The following is a 24,389-nucleotide window of genomic DNA, read 5'->3' on the forward strand; positions in this document are numbered from 1 at the left end:
ACATACCGCTCATGTAAGCACAGTACCTCCGCAAGATCGAATTCCTGGTTCGCGGCTGTGCACACTTCCAGTGTCCTTACTTGTCCACCAGTGTCCACTGCGAGAGCTGTGCCCCGTCTCCCGTCAGGAATACGGGGTCACTGGCACCTGTTTCCTACGCTCCCCGATCTCGCAGCACAGGAGGACACAGTCTTTGCCAGGAAAATGGGGGAAGATGGACCTGCAGTTTGAGTGAAGTTAGACACGTTTCTGTGTATTTAGTGGCCACATTTTGGAAATCACGAACTTCATGTTTCTTTGCTTTGCTCATTTTTCTTACAGACTGTTTTCTTTTTTCTGTTGACTGGCAAGTACATTAGGTCTGTGTCTTATATTTCCTAGTAACATTAACTGGATTTTTAGTTGGTGCTGTATTTTTACAATGGTTTATGTTTGGTTTGACATTTCACAATTTTTATGTAACCAGGATTTTTTGGCCTTTCTTGGCTCCAGGTTCTCTGTTTTCATGTCCCTCTTTCTCTTATGGTTTATCGTCTTGTTTTTGTCTTTATAAAAAAAGAAAAAGAAGAAAGGGAGAAAGAAAGACAGACAAAAATTTTGTTTTCTTCTAGAACTCCACCATTTTGGTGTACATCCTTTGTACTAAGTTCCTTCACAGGAAGGTTTAAATGTTGTTGAACAAAATGCCTAATACTGAAGTTTTTTCGGCCATTAGCAATTTGCCCCAGTAGGAGGCCAGCCGTAAGGTTCCAGTGACCTCAATCATGAGATAATAAATTGGTAAGAGAATAAGGAGAGATCATTGAGAACGTGGGGCAGGCAAGCAGTGTGGCTCTCTTAACTGAATACTCTATCTTGGCGTCGACATTTGCATAAAGTCTGTAAATAAAAATGGGATTTTGCAAGTGTTTCTGCTGATTGTGAGCGCCAGCACCAACATACGTCTTCCTCTTTATTCTCTTAGATATCTTGAACGAACTCTTCCAGCGGGAGAACAGGGTATTGCATTATTGGACCATGAGGAAGAGACGGCTAGACCAGTGCCAGCAGTATGTGGTCTTTGAGCGAAGTGCCAAGCAGGTCGGTCATTACACCGGGCTCCCCAGTGCTCACCACCCTCTGTTTACACCTCCGCCCTCGGCTGGGCAGCTTGGGACGTTTCAGCCTTTTTGAAAACCACTTTCAAATGATGAGACCACTCAGGTCTTTTAAATAAGTTTACTGTGAAAAGAAAACCCACAACCCTGGGAAACTGTGATTTTGGGCTCCCAGCAAGTGTGCCACATAGCCTGCCTTGAGTGCCATTACCTCATATGTAGGACCAGCAAGTACAGGTCACAACTATGACGATGATTCAGAAATCATTGTTGGGCCACCTGTGGGGCTCAGTCAGTTGAGTGTCTGACTTTGGCTCTGGTCATAATCTCGCGATTCGTGAGTTCAAGCCCCGTATCAGGCTCTGTGCTGACAGCTCAGAGCTTGGAGCCTGTTTCAGATTCTGTGTCTCCCTCTCTCCCTCCTTCCCTCCCTCTCTGTCTTCCCCTCTCTTTCTCTCCCTCCCTCCCTCCCCCACTCACACTCTCACACTCTTTCTCTCTCTCTGTCCCTCCCCCATTCACACTCTGTCTCTTTCTCTCTCTCAAAAATAAACAAGCATTTAAAAAAAATTTTTTTTTTAATTTTTAAGTGTTTTATTTATTTCTGAGAGAGAGAAAGAGAGAGACAGCATGAGCAGGGAGGGTCAGAGAGAGAGGGAGATACAGAATCTGAAACCAGCTCCAGGCTCTGAGCTGGCTGTCAGCACAGAGCCTGACATGGGGCTCGAACCCACGAACTGTGAGATCATGACCTGAGCCAAAGTTGGACACTCAACCGACTGAGCCACCCAGGTGCCCCTAAAAAATTATTTTAATCATTGTGGAATCTAGGTCTGTGCTTGTAAAAATACTATAGTGAGTGGGATTTTTTTATATTGCTGTATTTATATTTTCAACATAAGATTTTGTTTGTCAGGTAAATTCAACTAAAATTAAAAGGTGTGACAGAATTTCTAAGAACTCAGTAAAATCAAAAAATGTTCAGTGCAGTTGACTAATGCAGAGATATCAAGATGATTTTTTTAACTTTTTATGTTTATTTTTGAGGGAGAGTCAGAGACAGAGCATGAGAAGGGGAGGAGCAGAGAGAGAGGGAGACAGAATAGGTAGCAGGCCCTAGGCGCTGAGCTGTCAGCACAGAGCCCGACATGGGGCTTGAACTCACAAACTGTGAGATTATGACCTGAGCCAAGGTCAGACTGAGTCACCCAGGTGCCCCAAAGACGGTATGTTTAGGGGACACCTGGCTGGCTCAGTCGGTATAGCATGCAGCTCCTGAACTCAGGGTTGTCAGTTCAAGCCCCAGGTTGGGCATAGAACCTATTTAAAATAAAATGTGTTTAGAGTTTCTGTCTTCTGAAGTCATTTTGAGATAAGGATTTTCTACCTGTACGGTTAATCATGGAAGATCATTTTAGGGTGAAGCCTGTCTGACCCCTAACATGAACTAAGATGCCTGTCCCTTCTCTTTGGCCTTAATGGTAGCATAGGAAAACGTAAGCAGTTTGTCCAGATTTTGGAGTGTCGGGAGGGAACGGAAGACAGCAGGCTGGGTCTCAGAATGCCGTGGGAGCCACTTCTATCCTCCTCGGTGAGGAGCCTCTGCAGTGCTGTGGCCCGTGGCGACCACACAGACAGGGGCGGCCACCCCGTGCCGGTCCCAGAGTAAGGCGGTCAGTTAAATCTCTGAGCTTAAGAAAGAGCAACTACTCCTCAGCCCCATTTCCCACTTAGGAAGCATGTTTCCCTGCAGTTTGGTCAGTGTTGATCTCCAGGGGTGGCCGGGTGCTCTGGGGAGCAGCCCCCCGGGGGTTGGGAAGCTGGAGGTCATGGTCCGTGGACCTGGCATCCCATCTGAGCCTTTCTCTGCCGGTTTCTGCGGGCGTAGTTATCATATTCCCCACATGCTGTTTAAATTACGTTTTCTTAATGTTTGATGTGATGATCATTCCACCATATTTCTGATGCATGGGGGCCGGGTTTTGTTCCTAGTTAGAGATTGTTTCATATTCTTTTCTCATAAATCTCTTTTTATTGTTTCTCTGTTAAAAGGAAAGCAATCAGCTACAGGGTACAAAATTGTAAATAACTGTTTAAATGGAGAAAAACAATAGAACGTGTTGTCGCTTTTTCCTGAAGTTAGCTCATTTGCCGAAAACGCAATCGTTAAGCATAGGCCTTTGCAGACGATGACCCCACGGCCCTACTGGGTTCTCTTCTGTGCTGTGACCACGAATAGTTACACCACCAGCGTCTGTGGCTCTCAGGACGGCACCCTGAGGTCACCTGGCTGCAGTGTCCCTGGTGGGGGTTGGGAGAGGTGACTCCGGCCTGGTTCTATCCCTGGGCCCCTGGGCAAGTCCTGCTCTCAGACATGCTGGGCGCCCCCTGCCTCCTCTGCACCCCCTCCCTCTTCCTTATCTCCGCAGCTGAATGCTGGCGCTCTCCCGGGCTCAGTCTGGGGTTTGCCCTTGTTTCTCATTCCCGGCTTCTTATCTCCTCTGCGGGCGTCTCCCAGACCTGACCCCCGTCTCCGGCGTCCAGGCCTCCAAATCCTGCTGCCTCCATGGCAGCTCCACTTGGGCCTTCATGAGAGCAGAAGGGGACTCCCGATGCCTGTCCCCTACTTCTCATCTCATGGGGTGTGTCCCTGTGTCCCCTCATCTTACACAGTATATCCCCTGTGCTCCTTGTCTCATGGGGTGTGTACCCCATGCGCCCTCATCTCACAGGGTGTGTCCCTGTGTTCCCCTCATCTTACACAGTGTACCCCGTGTACTCTCATCTCGTGGGGCGTCCTTTCCTCTCTTATGCTGTGTCCCATAGGCCCCTTCATCTTACAGGATGTGTCTCACACGCCCTTCACCTTACCCGACGTACAGCTCCTTCCCATCTTTCCCCAGTTTCCCACGTTCACTCCCTCATGAGTCCCATAGGTGCAGACCCCCCGCCCATGTCACACCTGCCGTCCCTCCACGTCCAGAGCCCTCATGCTATGGAAACGCCAGCCGTGTCCTGTCCAAACCTTGAACCAGTTTGCTGACCATTGTGGCTTCTTGCACTCACTGGGCACTGCAATTCCTTTTTCACACAGAGGCCCTGCTAGCTGTCCCGCCAAAGTCCAGGCTGTGCCTGTGACCTTCAAGGCCCTTCTGCCCTTCCCAGCCTTACCTCCAGCCTCTCTCCCCGGCCTCCCCAGTGGGCCAGTCCCGTCAGCCTGGGGCCGTGGTGCACACCCCTCCACCTGCTGAGCTTCTCATTCTTCTGAGCTCCCCAACTTCGCAGCCAGCGTCTGACCCCCCTGCTTCATAGCCAGCATCTGAGCCACCCACTTTGCAGCCAGCGTCTCGGCCTGGACACTGCGTGTGCTGACCTCCCTGTCTGAGCATGGTCCATGCCCTCATTTGGCTTCATGCCTCTTTGCACATCTCGCTCTTCCCCCCCAAGTCTGCAGCCATGCCCAGGCCTGACCGCAGTGATACCCGTTTAGGAAGCTGCACAGCAAGTAATGTGTCTGGGTTGCACTTTCCTTTGCGTGTTTTCTTCTGAAGCCCTGGAAGTGCTGTGATGTATCTAATAGAGGCAGTGACACTTCTGCCCAAAGACGCAACTCATAGTGGATGACCCGAGATTACAAACAGCAGATAGAAAGTCTTCTTAACTTTTAAAAAATTTATTTATTTTGAGAGAAAGCACTTGAACGTGAGAGCAGGGGAGGAGCAGAGCGAGAGAGAGAAAGTCCCAATCTCTTTACTTTCAGCACAGAGCCCAATGTAGGACTTGATCCCACGAACCAGGAGATCAAGACCTGAGCCAAAAATGAAATCAGATGTTTGCATACTGAGCCACCCAGGCACCCAACAACCTCTTGAACTCTTTAATCCTTGCTACAGAAGTGACATAGTTACAACTTTCTAGAATGTCAGTGATTTTTTTTTTTTTTTTTTTTTTTTTTTTTTTTTTTTTTTTTTTTTTTTTTTTTTTTTTTTTTTTTTTTTTTTGAGCACTCTAGATGTGTGCCAGCCTTGGCTTGTGGCTTCCCATCTGAGTGACAGACGACAGGATTGGGACTCCCTTTGCCAGTGCTGAGCCATGACCATCTCCGATCCTTCCCTCTAGGCTTTGGAATGGATCCATGACAACGGGGAGTTCTACCTTTCCACGCACACGTCCACGGGCTCCAGCATACAGCACACGCAGGAGCTCCTGAAGGAGCATGAGGAGTTTCAGATCACTGCGAAGGTAGGTCCGGCTTGGGGGCGGACATCTCTTCCGTCGCCTGTCCACACAGCGGGGCTTCCCAGCATAACTAACCTGCGACAGGACACTCCGTGTACATGAGGTACTGCTCAAAGAAATGGCTTCGTACCGCATCCAAAACTGGAGAAACGGGGGGCCCAGAGGGTCGTCCTCCGGTAATTGGAGGGACCTCTTCTCTCTGAGTTTCCCGGTTCCCTCCCGTTACCCCGTGTCCTCCTTGGGTCTTCGGATTTCTGCAGACACCTTCCTTCATGTTGTCTCTTCTGTCCTTTTCATTATTCTTTTTGTTTTCTTTGCCAAGGTCTTTTCTAAGTACTTGCTATTTTTAGGAAGCCCTGTTTGGTGGGACCGACCTGGCTGGGGCGTCCTTCCTTTCCCGGCCTCTAGGTCTCCAGTCCGTGACGGTGACGGTGATGCTGGTGACACTGGCTGCCGTAGGGCTGCCGACAGCCCCCCAGGCCCGTGGTGGGGCTTACCTCGGCACCCCCGTCTCTCCTTGTCCGCAGGCTTATAAAACTGAGACGTCTTCATTTTCCTCCTTCCAGTTGAAATAGAATTAGATACGTGGCATGTGTAGCAGGTGTTAGTAAATAGCCGTTTGTATGCAAACCCGAAGACTCTTCACGAATGTTTTCCCAGTTAAAGCATATGCTCTGCAGAGGCTGATTCATTTACCCCAAACCAGTTTGGGGGTTTTTAGGGTTCCTTTCCCAACCAGTGGTGTTTTTGGTTTTGTTTTTCAAAGTTTTGAATTCTTTCCTTTGTAATGTTTTCAGAAGTGCCTCTGTTTTTTCATGGTAGACTTGACTTTTCGTAAAAGTTGGAAGTTAATTCAAATTTCACACTAGAAAGAAAGGCTCAAGCTGGATAGTAGTGTTGCTTAAAATTAGTTAAACGGGATGTTCTTATGTGGCCCTTTAGGTAGCTGTGGAAACCATTAATGGGAACTTTTTAAAGCCTCAAGAGTAACAACAGCTATTTTGTATTATGTTTAGTTGTACTTTTGTATGTTTTCTGTAACAATTTCTGACTCCTCCCGGTCGCCTCCACTGCCCTCTGCTCCCACCCACCCACAGGCTGTAGTCTGATTTCCTTCCCTTCACCCTGGGGCTGCTGGGCTCCGGGGACTCTAGGTCCCTGCTCTGGAGGAGCACGCGGTCCAGACCGACCACTGCAGGGCTCAGTGAGACCTGGCACTGGGTGAGGACCCTGTGAGCACTTGGGGGCGGGCAGGGCTCAGGCAGCCGAGCAGTGACAGCCACACTGCACGTGGGGGCCATGGGCACCCGGAGGAAGGCCCCCGCCCACTCATTTGAGGAGAGTTGCCCTTCCTGCCTGTGCAGGTAAGCATCATGCCTTTGCTTCCCCAAGATACAGCACACCTTTGGCCATGGGTTCTTGTTTTTGTTAACAGTCAGATGTTCCATTACAGCTGTGTGCATTATAAATTTGGGGTTTTTTTAGTAGCCTTTGATAATAAAGGTATTAAGAAAATGCCTAAGATACCATTCAGAGGTCAATTTAAGATTTGTTCCCCTTCACTAACCTACATTTGCATGAGTGCTGCCCTCTGCAGACCATTTGCACGGCCAGGCAGCCTGGTCACTGCACAACTCCAGGGGGCACCGTGCGCACAGTGTGATGGGAATGTCACTATCTACAGTGTGGTAGCACGGCAGCCGTGTTCCACCTGTAGGGGGCAGAGGAATTTTTATTCCTGGATTTCCCTTCTCCTCAAACTTGGGGGGTGGCTATTAAAGAATGAGCAACATGGGCATGTTTTGGCTCTTGTGTTTTACAAAAGCAAGCGTCTAGAATCACAGGTGTAATACCTGACCTTGCCACTTCCCAGAGGCGCAGAGCCGCCTCGTTCACTGCGTCTGCTGCGTCAGTTTTGCCGGGAGGAGCAGGTGGGTTTGGAAGAGAACACCTCTCACTTTTTTTCCTCGGCATTTTGTTCCCATGGTTTCTGGCTGCCTTCCTCTTCATCAGACAGCACCTGCCCTCGTGCTTGTGGGTGTCTGTTGCTTGCCTTCTGCCCCCATCGTAGTTCTTCTAGGAAGGTTTTCTTTTGCCATGGAGACTCCATTGCTCTGAATGACCGTCCTCCGGTCTAGTTGTTACAGCGGTTAACACTGCAGCACATTCAGTGCAGCGATATCAAGCCTTTCTGTCACTATCTGACTTAAGACTCAGCTCGATTCCTTCGCAGCTCGTGATGGAATCACTTCCCAGAGTGCTTTGCGGGCACTGCCTGCATCTGGTCATGCGTGTTCACGCAGTAGCCACTTTCTGTCCTCAGTGGGGACTTACTGACATGGACTGTTGAGGAGTGGCACCCAAGGACAAGCGTCTTTAAGCAGACTCCCAGGTACTTGCGTGTATGCACGGTAGAGTGGGAAGTCCACTGCCCGCGGCTTGCAGAAGTTTGCCGCCTCCTGCACTCCCGTCACTGCTGTCCCTAGTGCCAAAAGCTTAATTTCCCAGAAAGTGTCTGAGACCCTGGAAGGGGCGTCTTCCCTGGTTTCTCCTTACCTAAAGACGTGTTAAGTAAAGATCGTCGAGCATGTGGATTCAGGAATGCAGTTTCCTTCTGTTTTTCTGCAAACCCCTGACTGCTTACTGCTAAGGTTGTTCAAATTATAATATTTGTATGCTTTTGAAATAAAACCCATTTTTGTAACAATCTCCAGAAATAACAGTAAGGATGAAAACTTGTATAGTACTTCATTTAAAAAGATGCAGAAAGTTTGTTTTTTTCATAGTGCTGAGCAGCGTTCTGGAGAAAAACTAAGTTGGATTTATATCTCACCTTGATAGCAAGGTAGATGTATCAGCAGTGAAAACCTGAAACAACTAGAAAAAATACCAGGGCACAAAACCCAAAACCTTAAAAGTGATAAAATCAGGTACACAAAAATGTACAAATTACTAATGGGTAGTCCAAAGTAACTGAAAGACAGAAAGCAAATAGGGAAGATAAATTCCTATCACAGAGGGCTGATTTCTCAGCCATAACAGAGCTTTTACACATCAGTAAGAGTAAACAAGAAAATGGACACAAGATTTTAAAAAGGATTCACAGGAAAGGAATTCTAAATAAATGGTTTTTAAATATATGAAATTATCAAATTTACCTAAAATAAGAAAACTATAAGTCAAAAGTATGCTGTGTTCTCTTTTCACCCAGGGGATTGGCAAATATCAAAAAGCTTGTGGCTGCCCCTTAGGGGGCTGGTGAATGGAGCTGAGCTCTGGGGCTGGGGGGAGGTGTTACCATGTTAGCCGCTCCGCGTCACAGATGCACATCCTGTCTTCTCAGCCATCCCCCATCTCAAGTCACAGACTAGCTACACATGCTCAGACGCGTGCATTCTTTCCTGCATTTAACCATCTTGGGAAAAGAACAGGGACAGCATGAAGGTCCGTTCAGTGGGAACGTGTTGGCTGGTAGAAATACTACACGGCTCCAAACCCAAAACAATACTGCTCTTGCTCCGGCAGTGAAGGATGTCTGAGCCCTGTTAAATGAGAAACGCTGGGAGCAGAGCAGGGTTGTGTGTACAAGCATTTAGGTACAGAAAGAGAGAGAAGTACATACATACATACACCTCTCTGTATAATAAAACGTTTCTAAATGGTAACAAGCTGATCATTGAGACACATCATGGGAAGGCGGGGTAAGGAGACTTTTCACTTTGTGTCCTTTCTTACCTTTTAAATTTTGATTTCTAGGCATACATTTTAAAACTACCAATTAAGGGCACCTGGGTGGCTCAGTCAGTTAAGCGTCAGACTTTGGCTCAAGTCATGATCTTATGGTTCATGGGTTTGAGCCCCACGTCAGGCTCTGTGCTAACAGCTCAGAGCCTGGAGCCTGCTTCAGATTCTGTGTCTCCCCCTCCCTCTGCCCCTCCTCTGCTCTCTCTCTCTCTGTTAAAATAATAAACATTTTAAAAACCCAATTAAAATAGAAAGGTATTGAAAGTTCGTGAGTTAGCAGATTCATCATAGTTCATTTTTATCACGCCACTCACTCACTGATTACTAATCATGCCCTTGATTTGCGCCGGAACTACTCTGGGTGCTGGGCTCATGGACTGCACTTTCTAGTTAGGATATTTGAGGGAGAGGCTTGGCCACATGTCTTCATGAAGCTTTGGCTGTCTGATTGGCCCCTTTTGTCTAAGTGAAGTTTGTAAGCCACCAGACTTGGTCTCCAGGCCGTCTCCCTGCCGCACCTAGAGTCCTAATCAGCCTCAGCCTGTTGGTGTTACGTGCAGGCAACTGATCTGTTTTGTGATGTGTGTTATGCAGACATCTTCCTATAGTTTCTCAGTGCTTTTGTTTTCTCTTTGAATGTAGGCAAGCTGCATTTTGTTTTGTTTGTTTGTTTGTTTGTTTTATCTTCACTTCTGTGACCCCCATTGCATAAAACATGAAATGGCTTTCTTGACTCCCTTGAAGAGACACTGCACGTAACTTGCAGAACCCTTCACCAGTGGCGCTTGGACAGTGGAAAAGAAATACTTTCATGGTGGCCCAGTGCAGCTTCTCTGCCCTTTTCAGCACATTGGTGTCTTCGCAACCAGCAGTGTAACCTTATCCAGGCAGCCCAATTGTTCTGTTTTAAGCTTATTTATTTATTTTGAGAGAGATTAAGAGAGCCAGGGAGAGGCAAAGAGAGAATCCTGAGACCCAGAGTCGCTTAACCAACTGAGGCACCCAGGTACCTCTAGGCAACCCGATTTTTAAAACAGTCCTGCCTTGCTCATATTAATTCTCTTTGATACTAAAATACAGTAATCATTCTAAGTTAAGTCCTCCTAGGAATTTATGGTTCCAGTTGTGAAACTTTGACTTCTTATGTCTTTGGTTTATAATTAGTCTTGTCTTAGCATATCCAGAAAGGTGTCGTGTTGACAGGTCATAAGGTTTGCTCAATTAGCTCACTCTACTTGAGTTCATTTCCACAGCAGATGAAAGCCCTAAGAAGTTCAGGGACCTTTTCCGATAAACAGCTTTTATAGAATTTTGCAGTAACGATTTTTGTTTTCACAGAGAGATTATTATATCTGAGTTCTGTTTTCATTTTTTTAAAGTATTAATGCCTGTTAAGAATAACTACCATACCCATCAAAGGTGCAGGCATATACTTATTTTACTGTGAACCTAATGTCAATTTATTTTCTCAGTAAATATTTGGTGAATGTCCACTGTGTGCCGGGCACACGGAAGGTGAATGAGATATTAGTAAGCAACCCCCCCCCCAAATATCCAGGCCTGTGGTGGCCACATTCTAACAGGAGAGTGGTAGTAACTCAACTACATCCTTGTGGAGGCTATGGGAGGAAGTAGAGCAGAGTGAGGATAGTTGGGGCAGGAAGGTGACTTACACTTACAAGGAGTCAGGGAGGGGCTGTTGGGAAGGTGGCCTTTGGTTGAGCAAAGACATGAGGGAGCGGTACAGACATCGAGGGGAGCAGCATTCCAGGCAGGAGGGGCCCTGGTGCAAGGAAGTGAGCCTGGAGCACGCGGGCCGCATGCGGGTACCTGGGCCCAGCGGTCAGGTTGTCCGGCGTCGGCGTGGGCGTGCAGAGCCTGAGGAGTTTTCCAGCTGCCTTCGCAGGTCGCCAGATGCATGCTGCCTCAGACTTCCTGTGCAGACTAAGATAACTTATGCAGGTTTTGAGCCCTGACCTTCATCCTTTGGGGGATCTCTGCTTTGAGGCCCCTGCTCTTGGGCGCACCTTCGAGGGATCTTTATAAGTCACCTTCCTAAGTGTTGGTTGCTAGGGTTTCTAGATGAAGGTTAGTAGAGGAAGTTGGGTTCCATTCCAGAAGAGGAGCAGCGCTCATCCGAAATGCCAGCGAGGCTGTGGGCGGACACCTTGCTGTAGTAACCGGTGGATGTGACAAAAGATGTGTTGAACACTCAGAATTGTCAGGGACATTACTGCCATAGATATTAAACCAGTGTCTTGTGGGCTCCAGAACTGCGTGAAAAGTAAGGTGATCACGTTTACCTTAACTGAAATGTCTTTTCTAAGTAAATGTACAAATGAAATAATTTTTTTGAGAGGGAGTTCTGAAACAGGGACGAACATTTGATGTACTTCTCTAAAGATAATTCCCTGGCTAGAGAGTTTTCTTCCGTTTCCACCGAGAACTGAAAAATGAATGCGTGACGCAGAGTCACTTCGAGGATTTCGGTGGGGGGGGATCCTTTGCCGCGGACGCTTCCAGAAAGCCAGATCTCAGGCGGTGGCTGCCCTGGGAGGGCCCAGCGGGCCAGGGGATGGGTGGGTGGGGAGTGGCGGGGGCATCGCAGGGCCACGGGGCAGCACACACGTTCCTTCCGTTCCTTCCACAGGTCCTCCCCGGCATCTGTCTGCCGATGCGGACGCTGCTGAGAGAAAGGCTCAATTTGTGTTTGTTTTTGAGGTTGTAAACATGCCACTCTTTGTGGGAAAGCGGCTAGGACGGGATCAGGGACCTGAATTGGTGGACTTGGAGCTTCAGGGGACATTTCTCTGACCAGCAGTTTTTCCCTGTTGGGAGCTCAGAGTTATAGGCAAGTTGCCACTGTGTCTCGGGTTCCTGGCAGTGGAGTTCATTTGCCTCACAATACTTTCCTGTTGTTTTTTTCCACAGCAAACCAAAGAGAGAGTGAAGCTATTGATACAGCTGGCTGATGGCTTTTGTGAAAAAGGGCATGCCCATGCAGCAGAGATAAAAAAATGTGTCACCGCAGTGGATAAGAGGTACAGGGACTTCTCTCTGCGGATGGAGAAGTACAGGACCTCTTTGGAGAAGGCCCTGGGGATTTCTTCAGATTCCAACAAATCGGTAAATTGCTTTGCGCGAACGGAATAAGCCGTGGTGTTCTTCCTCACGGCCTCCCCGGATCTAATTAACTGAGGTTCATCGGCTCTCTTCCTCCACAGAGTAAGAGTCTTCAACTGGACATAATCCCCGCCAGCGTCCCTGGGTCAGAGGTGAAGCTTCGCGATGCTGCCCATGAGCTTAACGAAGAAAAACGGAAGTCAGCCCGCAGGAAAGAGTAAGCCCATCTTTCAGAGCCTGCTGGGATTCGTTGGAAAAGTGAAGGAAATGTTGCGTGGACAAACACGGTTCTGTGTGTGCTTTGAAACCAGATGGCAGTGACACTGTGTGATGCTCTGACTCCGCACGGCCCGCTGTCCCCTTCTCCCTTGCTTCAGAAGCCGTGTCTTGTTTTTGTCCCTGTGCCTGCATTTCGTAAGGAGTTGACACATTGTGTTAGTGTCATTTGTCATCAGTAGGTTGTCACTAGTAGTACCAAGGAGAAAAATACCACGTGGAGGTGTTTCAAAATTGCCAGTTAGCAAACCATACTAGCTTTTCCTGAAGACGAGATTGTCCTGAACTGGTGGTTCTCAGCTGGGGGCAGTCGTGACCCCCAGGGGACGCTGGGCCACGTGTGGAGACATTTCTGGTTGCCACACAGTGGGAGAGGGCAGTGCTACTGGCATCTCGTGGGTGCAGACCGGGGATCCCACTGACGTCCTACAGTTCACAGGACCACCCCCCAGCAAAGCGTCACCTGCCCCCCAGCGTCAGTGGCTGGTTGAGAAAACACTACCTGCTGGTATACCTCAACAGAATGTTTTTTCCCTTTGAATCGGTGGCTGTACACAATTATTGTTCTGTGTGTTCTTGGTTTAATTCCCCCAAACACATTACGACAAATGCTTTTAAAAGTCTTATTATTTCATAAACCGTAAAAGTACGTAGTTCAGATCAGCATGTGTCCTGACTGTGAGCTAAGCTCTTCACTGTCTTCCTCTGTTCAAGGTTCATAATGGCTGAGCTCATTCAGACGGAAAAGGCTTACGTGAGGGACCTCCGGGAGTGTATGGATGTAAGTAAGTTTTCTTGCTTGTTTATGTAGATCCAGTCTAAGCGCACAGTGTTAGCCCTGCCTGTTGGTAATTCTTAAAATAATCACCCCTGTTGCTGTCGTTGTTCTCGAGACTTTCAGTGTGCTTAAGCAGCCGGCTCTTGTTCCACCCTTCCGTGAGCTTCCAGGGCCCTGTTTTGCTCGTCACAGAGATGATACAGCACTAATCCTGTCATTCTGCTCATCACATGATGGCCTGGCTGCCGTCCTCTTTGTGCAGAATTTTACAGCAGCTTCAGAGAAATGTGCCTGCTAATTATGATTGGCAGCTGATACTCAGTAGTTTAAGGAATAGTTGTACCTCAGAGAGTAGGGAGGTTAGCTCCCAAATTGACTCCCGGAATAGAAAGCCTCAAGCTGGAGCTCGAGGAACTACTCTGAAGGGCTCACAGCAACTGCGGGGCTTTTTTGGAAAACAGTTTTTCATGCTTTGGGAAGGGTTCCGTCCTTCAGGTTGATTTCCGGTGATTTGTGAGCTCTGGGTACGTTTTCTAGAGGCAGGAACAGCGGTTTCTTGGATGCGTGCTCTCGGTTTTTGTGTAATCCCTTTCCTTCCCTCCCGGCCAGACGTACCTGTGGGAGATGACCAGCGGGGTGGAGGAGATCCCGGCCGGCATCGTGAACAGAGAGCTCGTCATCTTTGGGAACATGCAGGAAATCTATGAGTTTCATAATAAGTGAGTAGCTTTATCTTTGGGGAGCTGGTTGTTCTTGAAATCTAGATACAGTGCTGAAGCTTCCTAACAAGACATGAATGCTTCCAACTGAATGAAGTATCCATTTCAGTGATTTCATTGAAATTTGAACGAAGACTATCAGGCCCTCTTCAAAAAGACCAAAATTGTCAAGACTGTTGTCATAGAGATTCAACTTTATGCTTAGCTGCTATAGAAGTAAGATTAGGAAACCTGTTTTTGGAGGAACCCTCATTTCTCGTAAGCTGTGTCATCAGTTACTTAGGCCCAAAAGAAAGAATTCTGCATGGCCTCTGGCCAATCCTTGGTCTTTCCGAACAAGAGGGGAGAAGGCTTCAAGGACAGAACAGATGTGTAGTCTGATCAAACTAAAATGCACTGTCCATTGGCCACTGGAGACACATGGTTTTATTTTTAAGGTTTTGGGGGGTTTTTTGTTTTTGTTTTTAAGAAACCACGCTCCTTTTGATAGAGTCTACGTAGCCCACCAGCCTGTGGGAAGATACTGCTGGAGCCAGAAGGTCTTCCTCACTCTCCTGCCCCCACCCCAGCCAAACACACTAAAATCTAAATGGGTTCTTCTGACCGAGTGTTCATGACATCCCTAAATTATATCCTCAGCCACCGAACATAGCACTTGCCCGAAAGTAAAGCTGCGAGGTTAAAATTTGTATTAGAAAGTGTTTAAAAGCTAAACTGTTTAGCTCTTTGAAAGTCACAGTAACTTAGTCTAGGTAAGAGCTTAGTCTAGTTAAGAGCTTAGTCTAGTTAAGAACTCTAGTTAAGAGTTGTTCAGTCCTCAAAATCTATATGGGCACAGATGTTTCATTGTACTTGATTCAAGTGACATGCTTGGCCTGATTTCTGGCGTGCGTATCTCACTACTAAATGTTTTAAGACACCCTAATAACACGGTACCATTTTTACTCTCTGCAGCATATTCCTGAAAGAGCTGGAAAAATATGAGCAGTTGCCAGAGGATGTGGGACACTGCTTTGTTACTTGGGTAAGGAAGTGTCAGCTACTTGTGTTCATGGTTGTTTGGTGGCTCTGCAGGAAGTTAGAAAGGAATGTGGTCCATTTCTTTTACGTCACCATCTTCTACAGTGTCTGCTTACAGAGAAAAGGACTTTGCCTCTAAGACTTTTGTTCTCCAACTAGTTATTAATGGGGACTGAGCTTTTTATTGGTAGTAGTGGCGGTTTGAAATGGAACATGTAGTGTGCCAGCCCCGCGCGTGGCCCTGGGGATGCACAGATAAACGCACACGCCCAGCCGTGTCTGCAGGGCTGGCTTGGCGAGGTGGGAGGGGGCGTGTTGTCCATTCGGGAGGACAGTCACCTGGAGGTAGTCCCCTACCATCTACACATGGTGCCCGGGTTTCCACTGGCATCTGGGACGGAGAAGGTGTGCTCAGCCCTGACTCACTGGGCCAGGGGGAGCTTGTGGAGGTGTGTAGCAGCGATAGGAGGTGTTTCTCACTTTAACAGCTCTCCACATGAAGTAGGGCTTCTTCTGTCTGGAGCTTAAATTTCCTTTATCCCCACAGCTGCTTTTCTGCATAACAGTTGATCATATTTTGAGGTACTGCCATTTGAGAGAGAGATTCTAATTTGTTGTTGTTGTTGTTTACAGGCAGACAAGTTTCAGATGTATGTCACATACTGCAAAAATAAGCCTGATTCTACTCAGCTGATACTCGAGCATGCAGGGTCCTACTTTGATGTAAGTAATAGATTCCTGTGGAAGCTGTGAAACCTTCTAAGTTGTATTTGGTGCACATAAAATCCAACATCACTCCTAACTTTCACCTATTTGATGGGACAGTATTTTCAGTTTTAGCTGTCATGTTTATGGTGGGATATTGGTATATATTCTTCTGTTACTAAAAAATCTTTCTAAGATTTTAGCATGTACATGTGTATATGACATTCCTTACTATTTATAGTAATTTTAGATGTAATATCATATACAGAAGATATAAACTTTTAAGCTTCTTTTCTTTATGAAACAAAAATAGTCTTTGAATCCTTTCTAGTCACTTACTTTTCTCAATAAAGTTGTTACACATGGCACTATACCTAGGATGATTGGGAGGCTCATTGATTATATTCTCATTGTTGTAAGTGTCTATGGAGGTCCTCTTTTCTGGAAAGATTTTAGGAGGGTATTTAGTATGAAAGAGGATAGAGCCTTATGGATATAATTTACGGAATGCTTTTTGGCTCTCCAGAATGTAGTCAGACGTGTGCCAAATACATCTTGATTAAAAGATGGAGGGCTTTTCGATGTCACGGGTAATTTGGTGTACAAGCCTGTGAGAATATTAGACATGTTTCCGTCTTTACACTCATGCCTTGCCATGTGTGATACTCTGCCCCTCTCTGGAAGTCAGGAAATGAGAATAAGTTTTAGCTTCTGTCTTTGAGGTGAAGCCGTGTAGATGGCCCTGTTTTGGATGTCATTCTCCTGACCAGCAATTCTACATCACTGCCTTTGTAAATATAAAGTCAGCTCCCAGCCCAGTGCTGCCCCCCCTTCCTTTTTTTTTTCCTCAGTATTTCACACGACCCTGGGTCTTTGCCATTAGATGAAACTCAACACCATGGCTGTATGCAGAGTTAGAATTATTTAAGGCCTAAGCACTGAGAGCATGTGGCATGTTTAATCAAATCAAATGACTTTGCAATCAAAGCCATTAAAAAAAAATACCTTTGCCCTTAAAACATCTTTAAGGATAAAGGAAATTATGCTTGCCTGATTTGGGGATTTCACAAATTACATGCCTTCAGTATTCATTGTAGGGCATGATTGCACATCTTTCTGGGGCTCATTTAACTCAATGTGCCTGGTCATAGGTGCTTAGCACGCAGTGGTGGATAACCCAACGTGCCCACTGTCCCAGCAAGGATGTTATTGCATGTGAACAACTTCATTACAAAGGCAAAGTAGAAATTATGGTGTTAGATATGCCATTGACAGTGAGCTAGGTCCTTCCTTTTACTCCCTGTTGTTTGTCCCCCCACGATTCAGAGAAAATGTTAGAAGCGCAGAGGTTTGTGTTAATACCCTTAACAGCCTTTTAGAAAAAGGAAGCCTTATTGTTTTAGCAGGATGAAACCTTTTGGAAGAGTACTCTGATCATGTAGCCATTTCTGTCTTTTTCTTTTTTTTTTTAATCTCTCTTTTTTTAATCATGATAAGTGTACTCTTTAATTCCCATCCCCCGCCTCTCCCATCCCCCACACCTCTCTATTCTGGTAACCATCATTTGTTCTCTGTAGTTAAGAGTCTGTTTCTTGGTTTCTCTCTCTCTCTTTCCTTTGTTCATTGTTTTGTTTCTCAAATTCTGCATATGAGTGAAAATCATATATTTGACTTTTTCTGACTTATTTCACTTAGCAGCACACCCTCAAGCTCCATCCATGTTTTTGCAGGTGACAAGATTTCATTCTTTTTTATGGCTGAGCAATATTCCTGTGTGTGTGTGTGTGTGAGAGAGAGAGAGAGAGAGAGAGAGAGAGGAGCCTCCATACTGCTTTCCGCAGTGACTGTACTAGTTTGCATTCCCATCAGCAGTATAGGAGAGTTCCCTTTTCTCCACATCCTCTCCAACACCTGTTGCTTCTTGTATTTTTTATTTTAGCCATTCCAACAAGTGTGAGGTCATAACTCATGGTTTTGATTTGCATTTCCCTGATGATGAGAGATGCTGAACATCTTTTTGAGTGTCTGTTGGCCATCTGTATGTCTTCTTTGTAGTATTTATTCATATCTTCTGCCCATTTTTTAATTGATTTATTTGGTTTTGGGGTGTTGAATTATATCAGTCTTTTATATGTTTTGCACGTTAACCCTTTATTAGATATGTCATTTGTAAGTATTTTCTCCCATTAAGAAGGTTGCCTTTTACTTTTATTGGTTGTTTCCTTCACTGGACAGAAGCTTTTCATTTTGATGAAATCCCAATAGTTTATTTTTGCTTTTATTTCCCTTGTCTCAGGAGACATATCTAGAAAGAAGTTGCTATATCCGATGTCAGAGAATTTACTGCTTGTGCTCTCTTCTGGTATTTTTATGGTTTCAGGTCTCACATTTAGTTCTTTCATCCATTTTGAATTTATTTTTGTGTATGGTATTAGAAAGTGGTCCGATTTCATTCTTTTGCATGTTACTGTCCAGTTTTCCCAGCACCATTTGTTGAAGAGACTATCTTTTACCCATTGGGTATTCATTCTTCTCTTGTCATTTTGTAATAGTATAATCCTATGATAAAGTATTAAGGATGTCAACAGAAATATTGAGGTTTGTGTTCAGAAATATCAGAGGTACATTTCTGAATGTTATTAAAACAAGGTACTAAAAAGACATTATAGTATCTCTCAGATGTTAGGTCTGCATGAAATGGGGTACTGCTCAGTTGTATAAAAGGATAAATTCTTGATACATAAATAGCATAGATTAATCTCCACAACACAGGCTGAGAGAAGCTAGATATGAAGGAGTATATTCTGTATTGTTTCTTTTGTATGAAATTCTAGAATATGCAGAACTAATCTGGCGATAGAAATCAGAATAAGGGTTGCCTCTTGGTGGTGGTGAGATTGCGGGTGGGGAATCTGTTAGAAAGAGGTATAAAGACTTTCCATGATGTTGGAAATGCTCTGTACCTTGGTTTGGGAATTGGTTGCAAGTGTGTTGACATTTGTCAGAACTCAGTGACCTGTGCTTGAGATCTGTGCGTTATAGTCTATATGAAAAATCTTTTAGATGTGAAATTATGAATATATCGTAATCATTAAATCATAAATTGCACATTTTTGAACAATTCCAAATTGAAGAGAAAGTTTTAAGCTGCATTTGTGATCTGGAAGGCAGAGGAAGATTGCTAAGTTCTGGACCAGTGTGGTGCGTGAGGGACAAATAATTTGGTGGCTGTCCTGCAGCCGGCACTCGACAGATGGTGAGCCACGGGAATCATGGCATGACACACAGGTCCCCACAAGCTGAACTGAGATGACAGACAGACTGAGGATACAAGAACTGGTGGTGTTTGAACCTCAGTTGAAGTAGAACATGAGGAAATCACATTTTTTGGTTTTTTTGAAAATTTTCTGAGAAGAGTGTGAAGAGCCAGAAGATAATGCAAGTGCAGCTGGTTGATGTGGAAAGTCTGGGATTAGAAGGTAGTCGAATTGTGAGAGCGAAAGTGTCTGGAGGAATTCCTCCATGGTGTGTGAACGCGGTGGTGAGGGGGAGTGAGAGTCAGGCCTGGAGGAGGGACGTGTTCTTGGCCAGGGGGCCACCGAGGCTGAAGCTCTAGGAGCTGTGATGGGAGAGGGCGCACCCTGTCCCGGTCCCTGTCCCCAGCTCCCGTCTGGGCTGACTTTCCCAGGGCCGGCCCTGGGGGAGGTGGAGGCCAGAGCACGGGGTTGTTGGCTTGGCCTGTTTGAGGGTCTGCACGGGAGAGTCAAGAATCTGGACTGAACGCTGCCTCCTACTGGTTCAAAGTGATCGCCTGTTCTCATGTTCAGCATATGAAAAGAATAGTGATTTCTATGTTTTTTATAGAAGCATAGTGATATGTGTATATTCATTTTGGAGATAAAAAGTGCATTTTTAGTTCATGCTAATTATAATGCTATAATTAACATTATAGTAATGTTCATCTCTCTCTTTTCTTAACTCAGGAAATACAACAGCGGCATGGATTAGCCAATTCCATCTCTTCTTACCTTATTAAGCCGGTTCAACGAATAACAAAGTATCAACTGCTTTTAAAAGTATGTATGAAGCATTTTTTGCCTGTAAAATTTTGTGAATTGCACATTACTATTTTGACATTTTTCTGTTTATGTAAAATACCCTGAATTTTTAAAGTAACACCAAGCCAGTTTTTTTTTTTTAATATTTTATTTATTTCTGAGAGAGAGAGAGAGAGAGAGACAGCGTGAGCAGGGGAGGGTCAGAGAGAGAGGGAGACACAGAATCTGAAACGGGCTCCAGGCTCTGAGCTGGCTGTCAGCACAGAGCCCGACGCGGGGCTCGAACCCACGAACCGTGAGATCATGACCTGAGCCGAAGTCGGACACTTAACCAACTGAGCCACCCAGGTGCCCCCCAAGCCAGTTTTTTTAATTCATTGCTATTTATTACCCTGATCAGTTTCTCAGTGCGGCAGGTAAATGAGAGAATATTCTTTGATTATGCACCTGAGCTTTGCTGACTGAGTCTGGTCTGTAACATAAACTGAGGAAGGAAAGCAAGATTGTCACACCTGGGTGATGCGGCGTCTGTGTCCCGGTGCAGCTTGCTGGCTGTGGGCCAGGCGCTCTGCCGTGTACTTTGCAGACATGCGGTTTACCTTGTAATAGTGCTGGTCTGCAGGTGCGGAAACGAGCCTGTGAGGTGAGGGCTGTGCCCAGAGTCATTGCTGGATCGCTGTTGTCTGGGCCCAGCTCTAAGCCCTTGGGCAACTTTGTCCCTATTACATCTAGTTACATGGCACACACGTGTTTCTAGAACATGTTCACACAGACCCTAAAGTATTTCAGTCAAACCGACCTCTCCTTTTTCCTGATTACAAATAATGATAGTTAAAGTCCCCCTGTGACTGTGTGTGGTGACAGATGTTAACTAGACTTCTTGTGATCATCAAGTAGCGCATACAAACATCAGGTTCTTACGTTGTGTTCTGGAGATTAACATATAATGGTGCATGTCAGTTATACCTCAAAAAAAAAAAAAAAAGCCACATTTGTAGTAGAGGAAACTTAGAATTTCTGTTGGATGTCACAGATGCATTATGTAAAAATCAGTGCACATTTTCTTGACTCTTAGAATAATAATTTACAACCCCTACCTGATGACATGTACCCTGCCGTTTCCTTGGCCGGCGAACGGTACGAGGCTCAGAACGTACCGACTGTGCACTCCTCTTGCTCATGGTATTTCACGCGTCTGTGTCCCGGCGCTGCCTGGCACAGCAGTAGGGACGTGATACGTAGCTCTCCCGGATCTAAACGAAGTTCAGAGATGGGGTTACGAGATCCTGAAACTCTAGACACAAACGCCTATCTTCTTCTGTGAAAGTGGCATCATCTGGGACGTTTCTGCTAGGAAAGCGCGCCTACACTTCCGTATCTAAGTCCTGTCCCGTGCCTTCATGGCCCTCAGCTGAAGCAGGAGGTTGTCACCAACGAGAACTAGAAGTCAGGAGGTTAAGGTGTTCGTATTCAGCATGGGCCCACTGCTTTGTATTTCTGCAGAAGCAGTTTCCCTGTTGGTGTCCTCGGGATTTAAGAATCTTGTTTTTAGCATGTGGTTCCACTAAAGATTGCTTCCTCAGTGACCTCACATCTAGTCAGTCACTATCTGAGGAGGGCTTTCACGCATAAGCCCCACGGTATTCTACATTATTCTGCCCAGGGGGGTTTCAGGAGAATAGTAATTAGCTATGTTGAGGCCCCCAACGAACGTTCTCTGCCGGTCCGAACATTCTCTGCCGGTGAAGTTAATTTCTGTATATGGCATTTATAAGCACTTTTTTTGGCCAATCTGCTTAGAATAATAGATAAAAACCACCAAGTCATGAGTAACTGTGCTTGTCCAGTGCAAGTTGCTCTAAAACTGTCCACTGTGGGACGAAAGCTGAATGCAGTGTCCTGTCCCTCTTGTCAGCCACCAGGAAACAGAAAGCTGTGGTTACTATTACTGACTGATTATAACCATTCATACTCTGGTAAGAAAAAGTCCTGGACTCTGCCAGAATGTGGATTTATTGTCCTTGTTTGCATTCGTTTGACAGCAGATGTTCCTCTAAGTAGATCTGAAACGTAATGACACTTGGGGAGGTGTGATTAGATCATTCACACCTTTCTAAATGTCCTGCGCGCAGAGGGCCAGCACGTAACGCAGGCGCGGCTGCTGCTTGTGCCCACCCTCTCGGCCTGGGAGTTCCGGGTAGATGGGGCGTGGCAATAACAGTGCCAAGGAGTTCCCGATCACTCTGGGCTGCTGTGGGAGGCGTAGCAGTCCTGGCTGGACTCAGCCATGACCTTCAGATAAAACCAGTAGCTGATTATGCTTTGCTGTACCAATTAAGTGTCTTTTTGTCATTTTTGAGGCTTGGTAGTTGATGTGTAAATTGATTTCCTCTTAGATGTTGACTGCAGGTTTACTGTGATCTGAAGACGCATCCTGATCTGAGCAGGACAGACCCTTCCATTCTTTGGATAAGAGGCAATAGTTCATTTTCTATGTGAATATGTGCCAAGTTGACCATATTCCGCTGTGGTCTTGAAAATCATGGATTTTCATCCCCTTTTCTGCAAAGATCTTGTTGGCAGAGATGTCGGCGTTTGGCTAGTTGACGGTATTGGTCTTTTACAGGAGCTGCTCACTTGTTGTGAGGAAGGAAAGGGGGAGATAAAAGACGGCCTCGAGGTGATGCTTAGTGTGCCCAAACGGGCCAACGACGCCATGCACCTCAGCATGCTGGAAGGTAACGGACTCTGCGTGTCCCCACTGCGTGTCCCTGCACTCCTGACGCTCGGTGTGAGCGCGTTTCCCATGCCCTGGACAGCTTGGCTTTGTGCCTCTGTGTTTGGGTAGGAGTTAAGAGTTTAGATGTGAGTACCTTCTTCTTTGGAAGAACTGGTTTCACTGCTTCCCTTAAGGGTCATAGAAAGTGCTTCGACCTTGTTAAAAGCATGTCCTTGACCATTAACTAGAGAACAGCCTGTCCACACTGGGAACCCCTGTAGCACCTTGCGTTACTTGCCGTAGGCCCTCTGCATGGATGGATGGATAGAAGGGAGGCAAGAGCAGTCCCCCGTGATGATAAAAATCCTTTAAAAAGCTTGTTGTTTCCCCATATCTGTATCCATTGTATCACTGCGAGAGCTTTGAACATGGTGGCGTGAAACACGGCAGTGTACAATGTGGAAAAGAGTTAGATGAATAAAATTAATTATTGCTGCAGGTGAAATTGCCATGGACGCTTGTGTTTAAAAAGGCTTTTTCTGGGTTACAGAGCTCCTCTCTTACTATCAGCTACACAGAATTACTTACAGGAAGTAATCCTGCCCCAGGTGCTTCCTTGTTACTTGTCTCCATCATCAGTAGCATCGGGCAGGGGAACTAGTTGGGGCAAAGGTGCAGCTGTTTGCAGCAGAACCCCAAAAATCAGAGGCTGGGGGTTTTCTTTCTCTGACGTGAACCCGAGCTGGTGTGGCAGCCCTTCACGGCGTCACCAAGGACTAGGGCTCCGTCTCTCCCCTGCTTAAATGCTGTTCGGTCGACTCAGTTCAGAATGTGTCAAGACCACATTACCATCGTGCCCACCTGAGATGGCCACGGAGGGGGCTTCTGTGTGTAGAGAAGGGAGGCCGGTAGTTGAACAGCCTCTGCCCTGGGTAGCAAACCACTTTGCGAAGCCCTGGGAGTTCAAAGTCCACACAGCGGGCCCCTTCCATGAAGAGAGGAGCAGGGGAAAGCCGCCCCTGTGGTCAGACTGTGACACAACATGGAGAATTCTGCACCTGAGGAGGGGGCGAGCTCCCCGAGGAAGGCCAGACCGGAGCCCTGCCCTGGGGAAAGGCTCGGCCTTTTGGAAGCAGAACGTCCAGGAAGGGTGTTCTAGGCTGAGGCAGCAGAGCGTCAGGACGCAGGCTGGGGGAGGGTGACGGCCTGGGGAACGGCCATGGACCGTTCTGGACGAGGGAGGAGGTTTGTAGGGTGGAGTGCTGTGAGTAAAGGCCGAAGAAAAGTGGGGGTTCAACCAACTCTCAGATGGTGTGAAGGCCACTCTGAGGAAATCGACTATATAGAACAAAGCCATGAGGAATAACTGCCTTTTGTTTGTTTGTTTGAACAAGAGAAAATATATGCAAAGTCATGTTTTAGGAAGAATTCTCCTTTGTCAGACTCTGTCAGATGGGGTGAGTGCTGGGAACCCGGAGTCGGGGGCCCAAATGGGAAACTGCAATCTGAGATTTAATTGACAGGCACCGAACAAATGTTTAAATGGTCACATTGCTGTCTTGTGCGTCCTTTCTCGTTTTCTTACAAACCGAGTGTGCCCCCTTTTCTTTTATGTTGTAGGGTTTGACGAAAACATTGACTCTCAGGGAGAACTCATCCTGCAGGAATCCTTCCAAGTGTGGGACCCAAAAACCTTAATTCGGAAGGGGCGAGAGCGGCATCTCTTCCTTTTTGAAATGTCCTTAGTATTTAGTAAAGAAGTGAAAGATTCCAGTGGGAGAAGCAAGTACCTTTATAAAAGCAAATTGTTTGTAAGTATGGACGTTCAGAATTGTAAATTTTAAGAGAACACGCTCGTGACCTTTTTGCAGCTAGAAAAGAAAATTTTGCTCATTGCTTTCAGTTTACCCT

At 46.3% G+C, this 24,389-nt stretch overlaps 1 protein-coding gene across 4 annotated transcripts in view; it reads left to right on the forward strand.

Annotated features, from left to right (window-relative positions):
- The window catches only part of TRIO (trio Rho guanine nucleotide exchange factor), a 349,937-nt gene that overhangs the window by 228,950 nt on the left and 96,598 nt on the right, over positions 1 to 24,389 (forward strand). For all 4 annotated transcript variants that reach the window (XR_005529593.1, XR_005529594.1, XM_039238832.1 and 1 more), the window contains exons 20-30: positions 965 to 1,080; positions 5,217 to 5,339; positions 12,012 to 12,206; positions 12,305 to 12,420; positions 13,194 to 13,260; positions 13,867 to 13,976; positions 14,931 to 15,000; positions 15,630 to 15,719; positions 19,685 to 19,777; positions 22,386 to 22,497; positions 24,099 to 24,289. Coding sequence is in view for 2 of the 4 variants with exons in the window: in XM_039238832.1 (XP_039094763.1) it covers positions 965 to 1,080; positions 5,217 to 5,339; positions 12,012 to 12,206; positions 12,305 to 12,420; positions 13,194 to 13,260; positions 13,867 to 13,976; positions 14,931 to 15,000; positions 15,630 to 15,719; positions 19,685 to 19,777; positions 22,386 to 22,497; positions 24,099 to 24,289 (1,283 nt within the window). In the remaining 2 variants the exon portion in view is untranslated. The remainder of the gene's footprint in view (positions 1 to 964; positions 1,081 to 5,216; positions 5,340 to 12,011; positions 12,207 to 12,304; positions 12,421 to 13,193; positions 13,261 to 13,866; positions 13,977 to 14,930; positions 15,001 to 15,629; positions 15,720 to 19,684; positions 19,778 to 22,385; positions 22,498 to 24,098; positions 24,290 to 24,389) is intronic.

The sequence above is a fragment of the Hyaena hyaena genome, unplaced genomic scaffold, assembly GCF_003009895.1.
Source record: "Hyaena hyaena isolate Hyena2069 unplaced genomic scaffold, ASM300989v1 scaffold_148, whole genome shotgun sequence".
Taxonomy (NCBI): domain Eukaryota; kingdom Metazoa; phylum Chordata; class Mammalia; order Carnivora; family Hyaenidae; genus Hyaena; species Hyaena hyaena.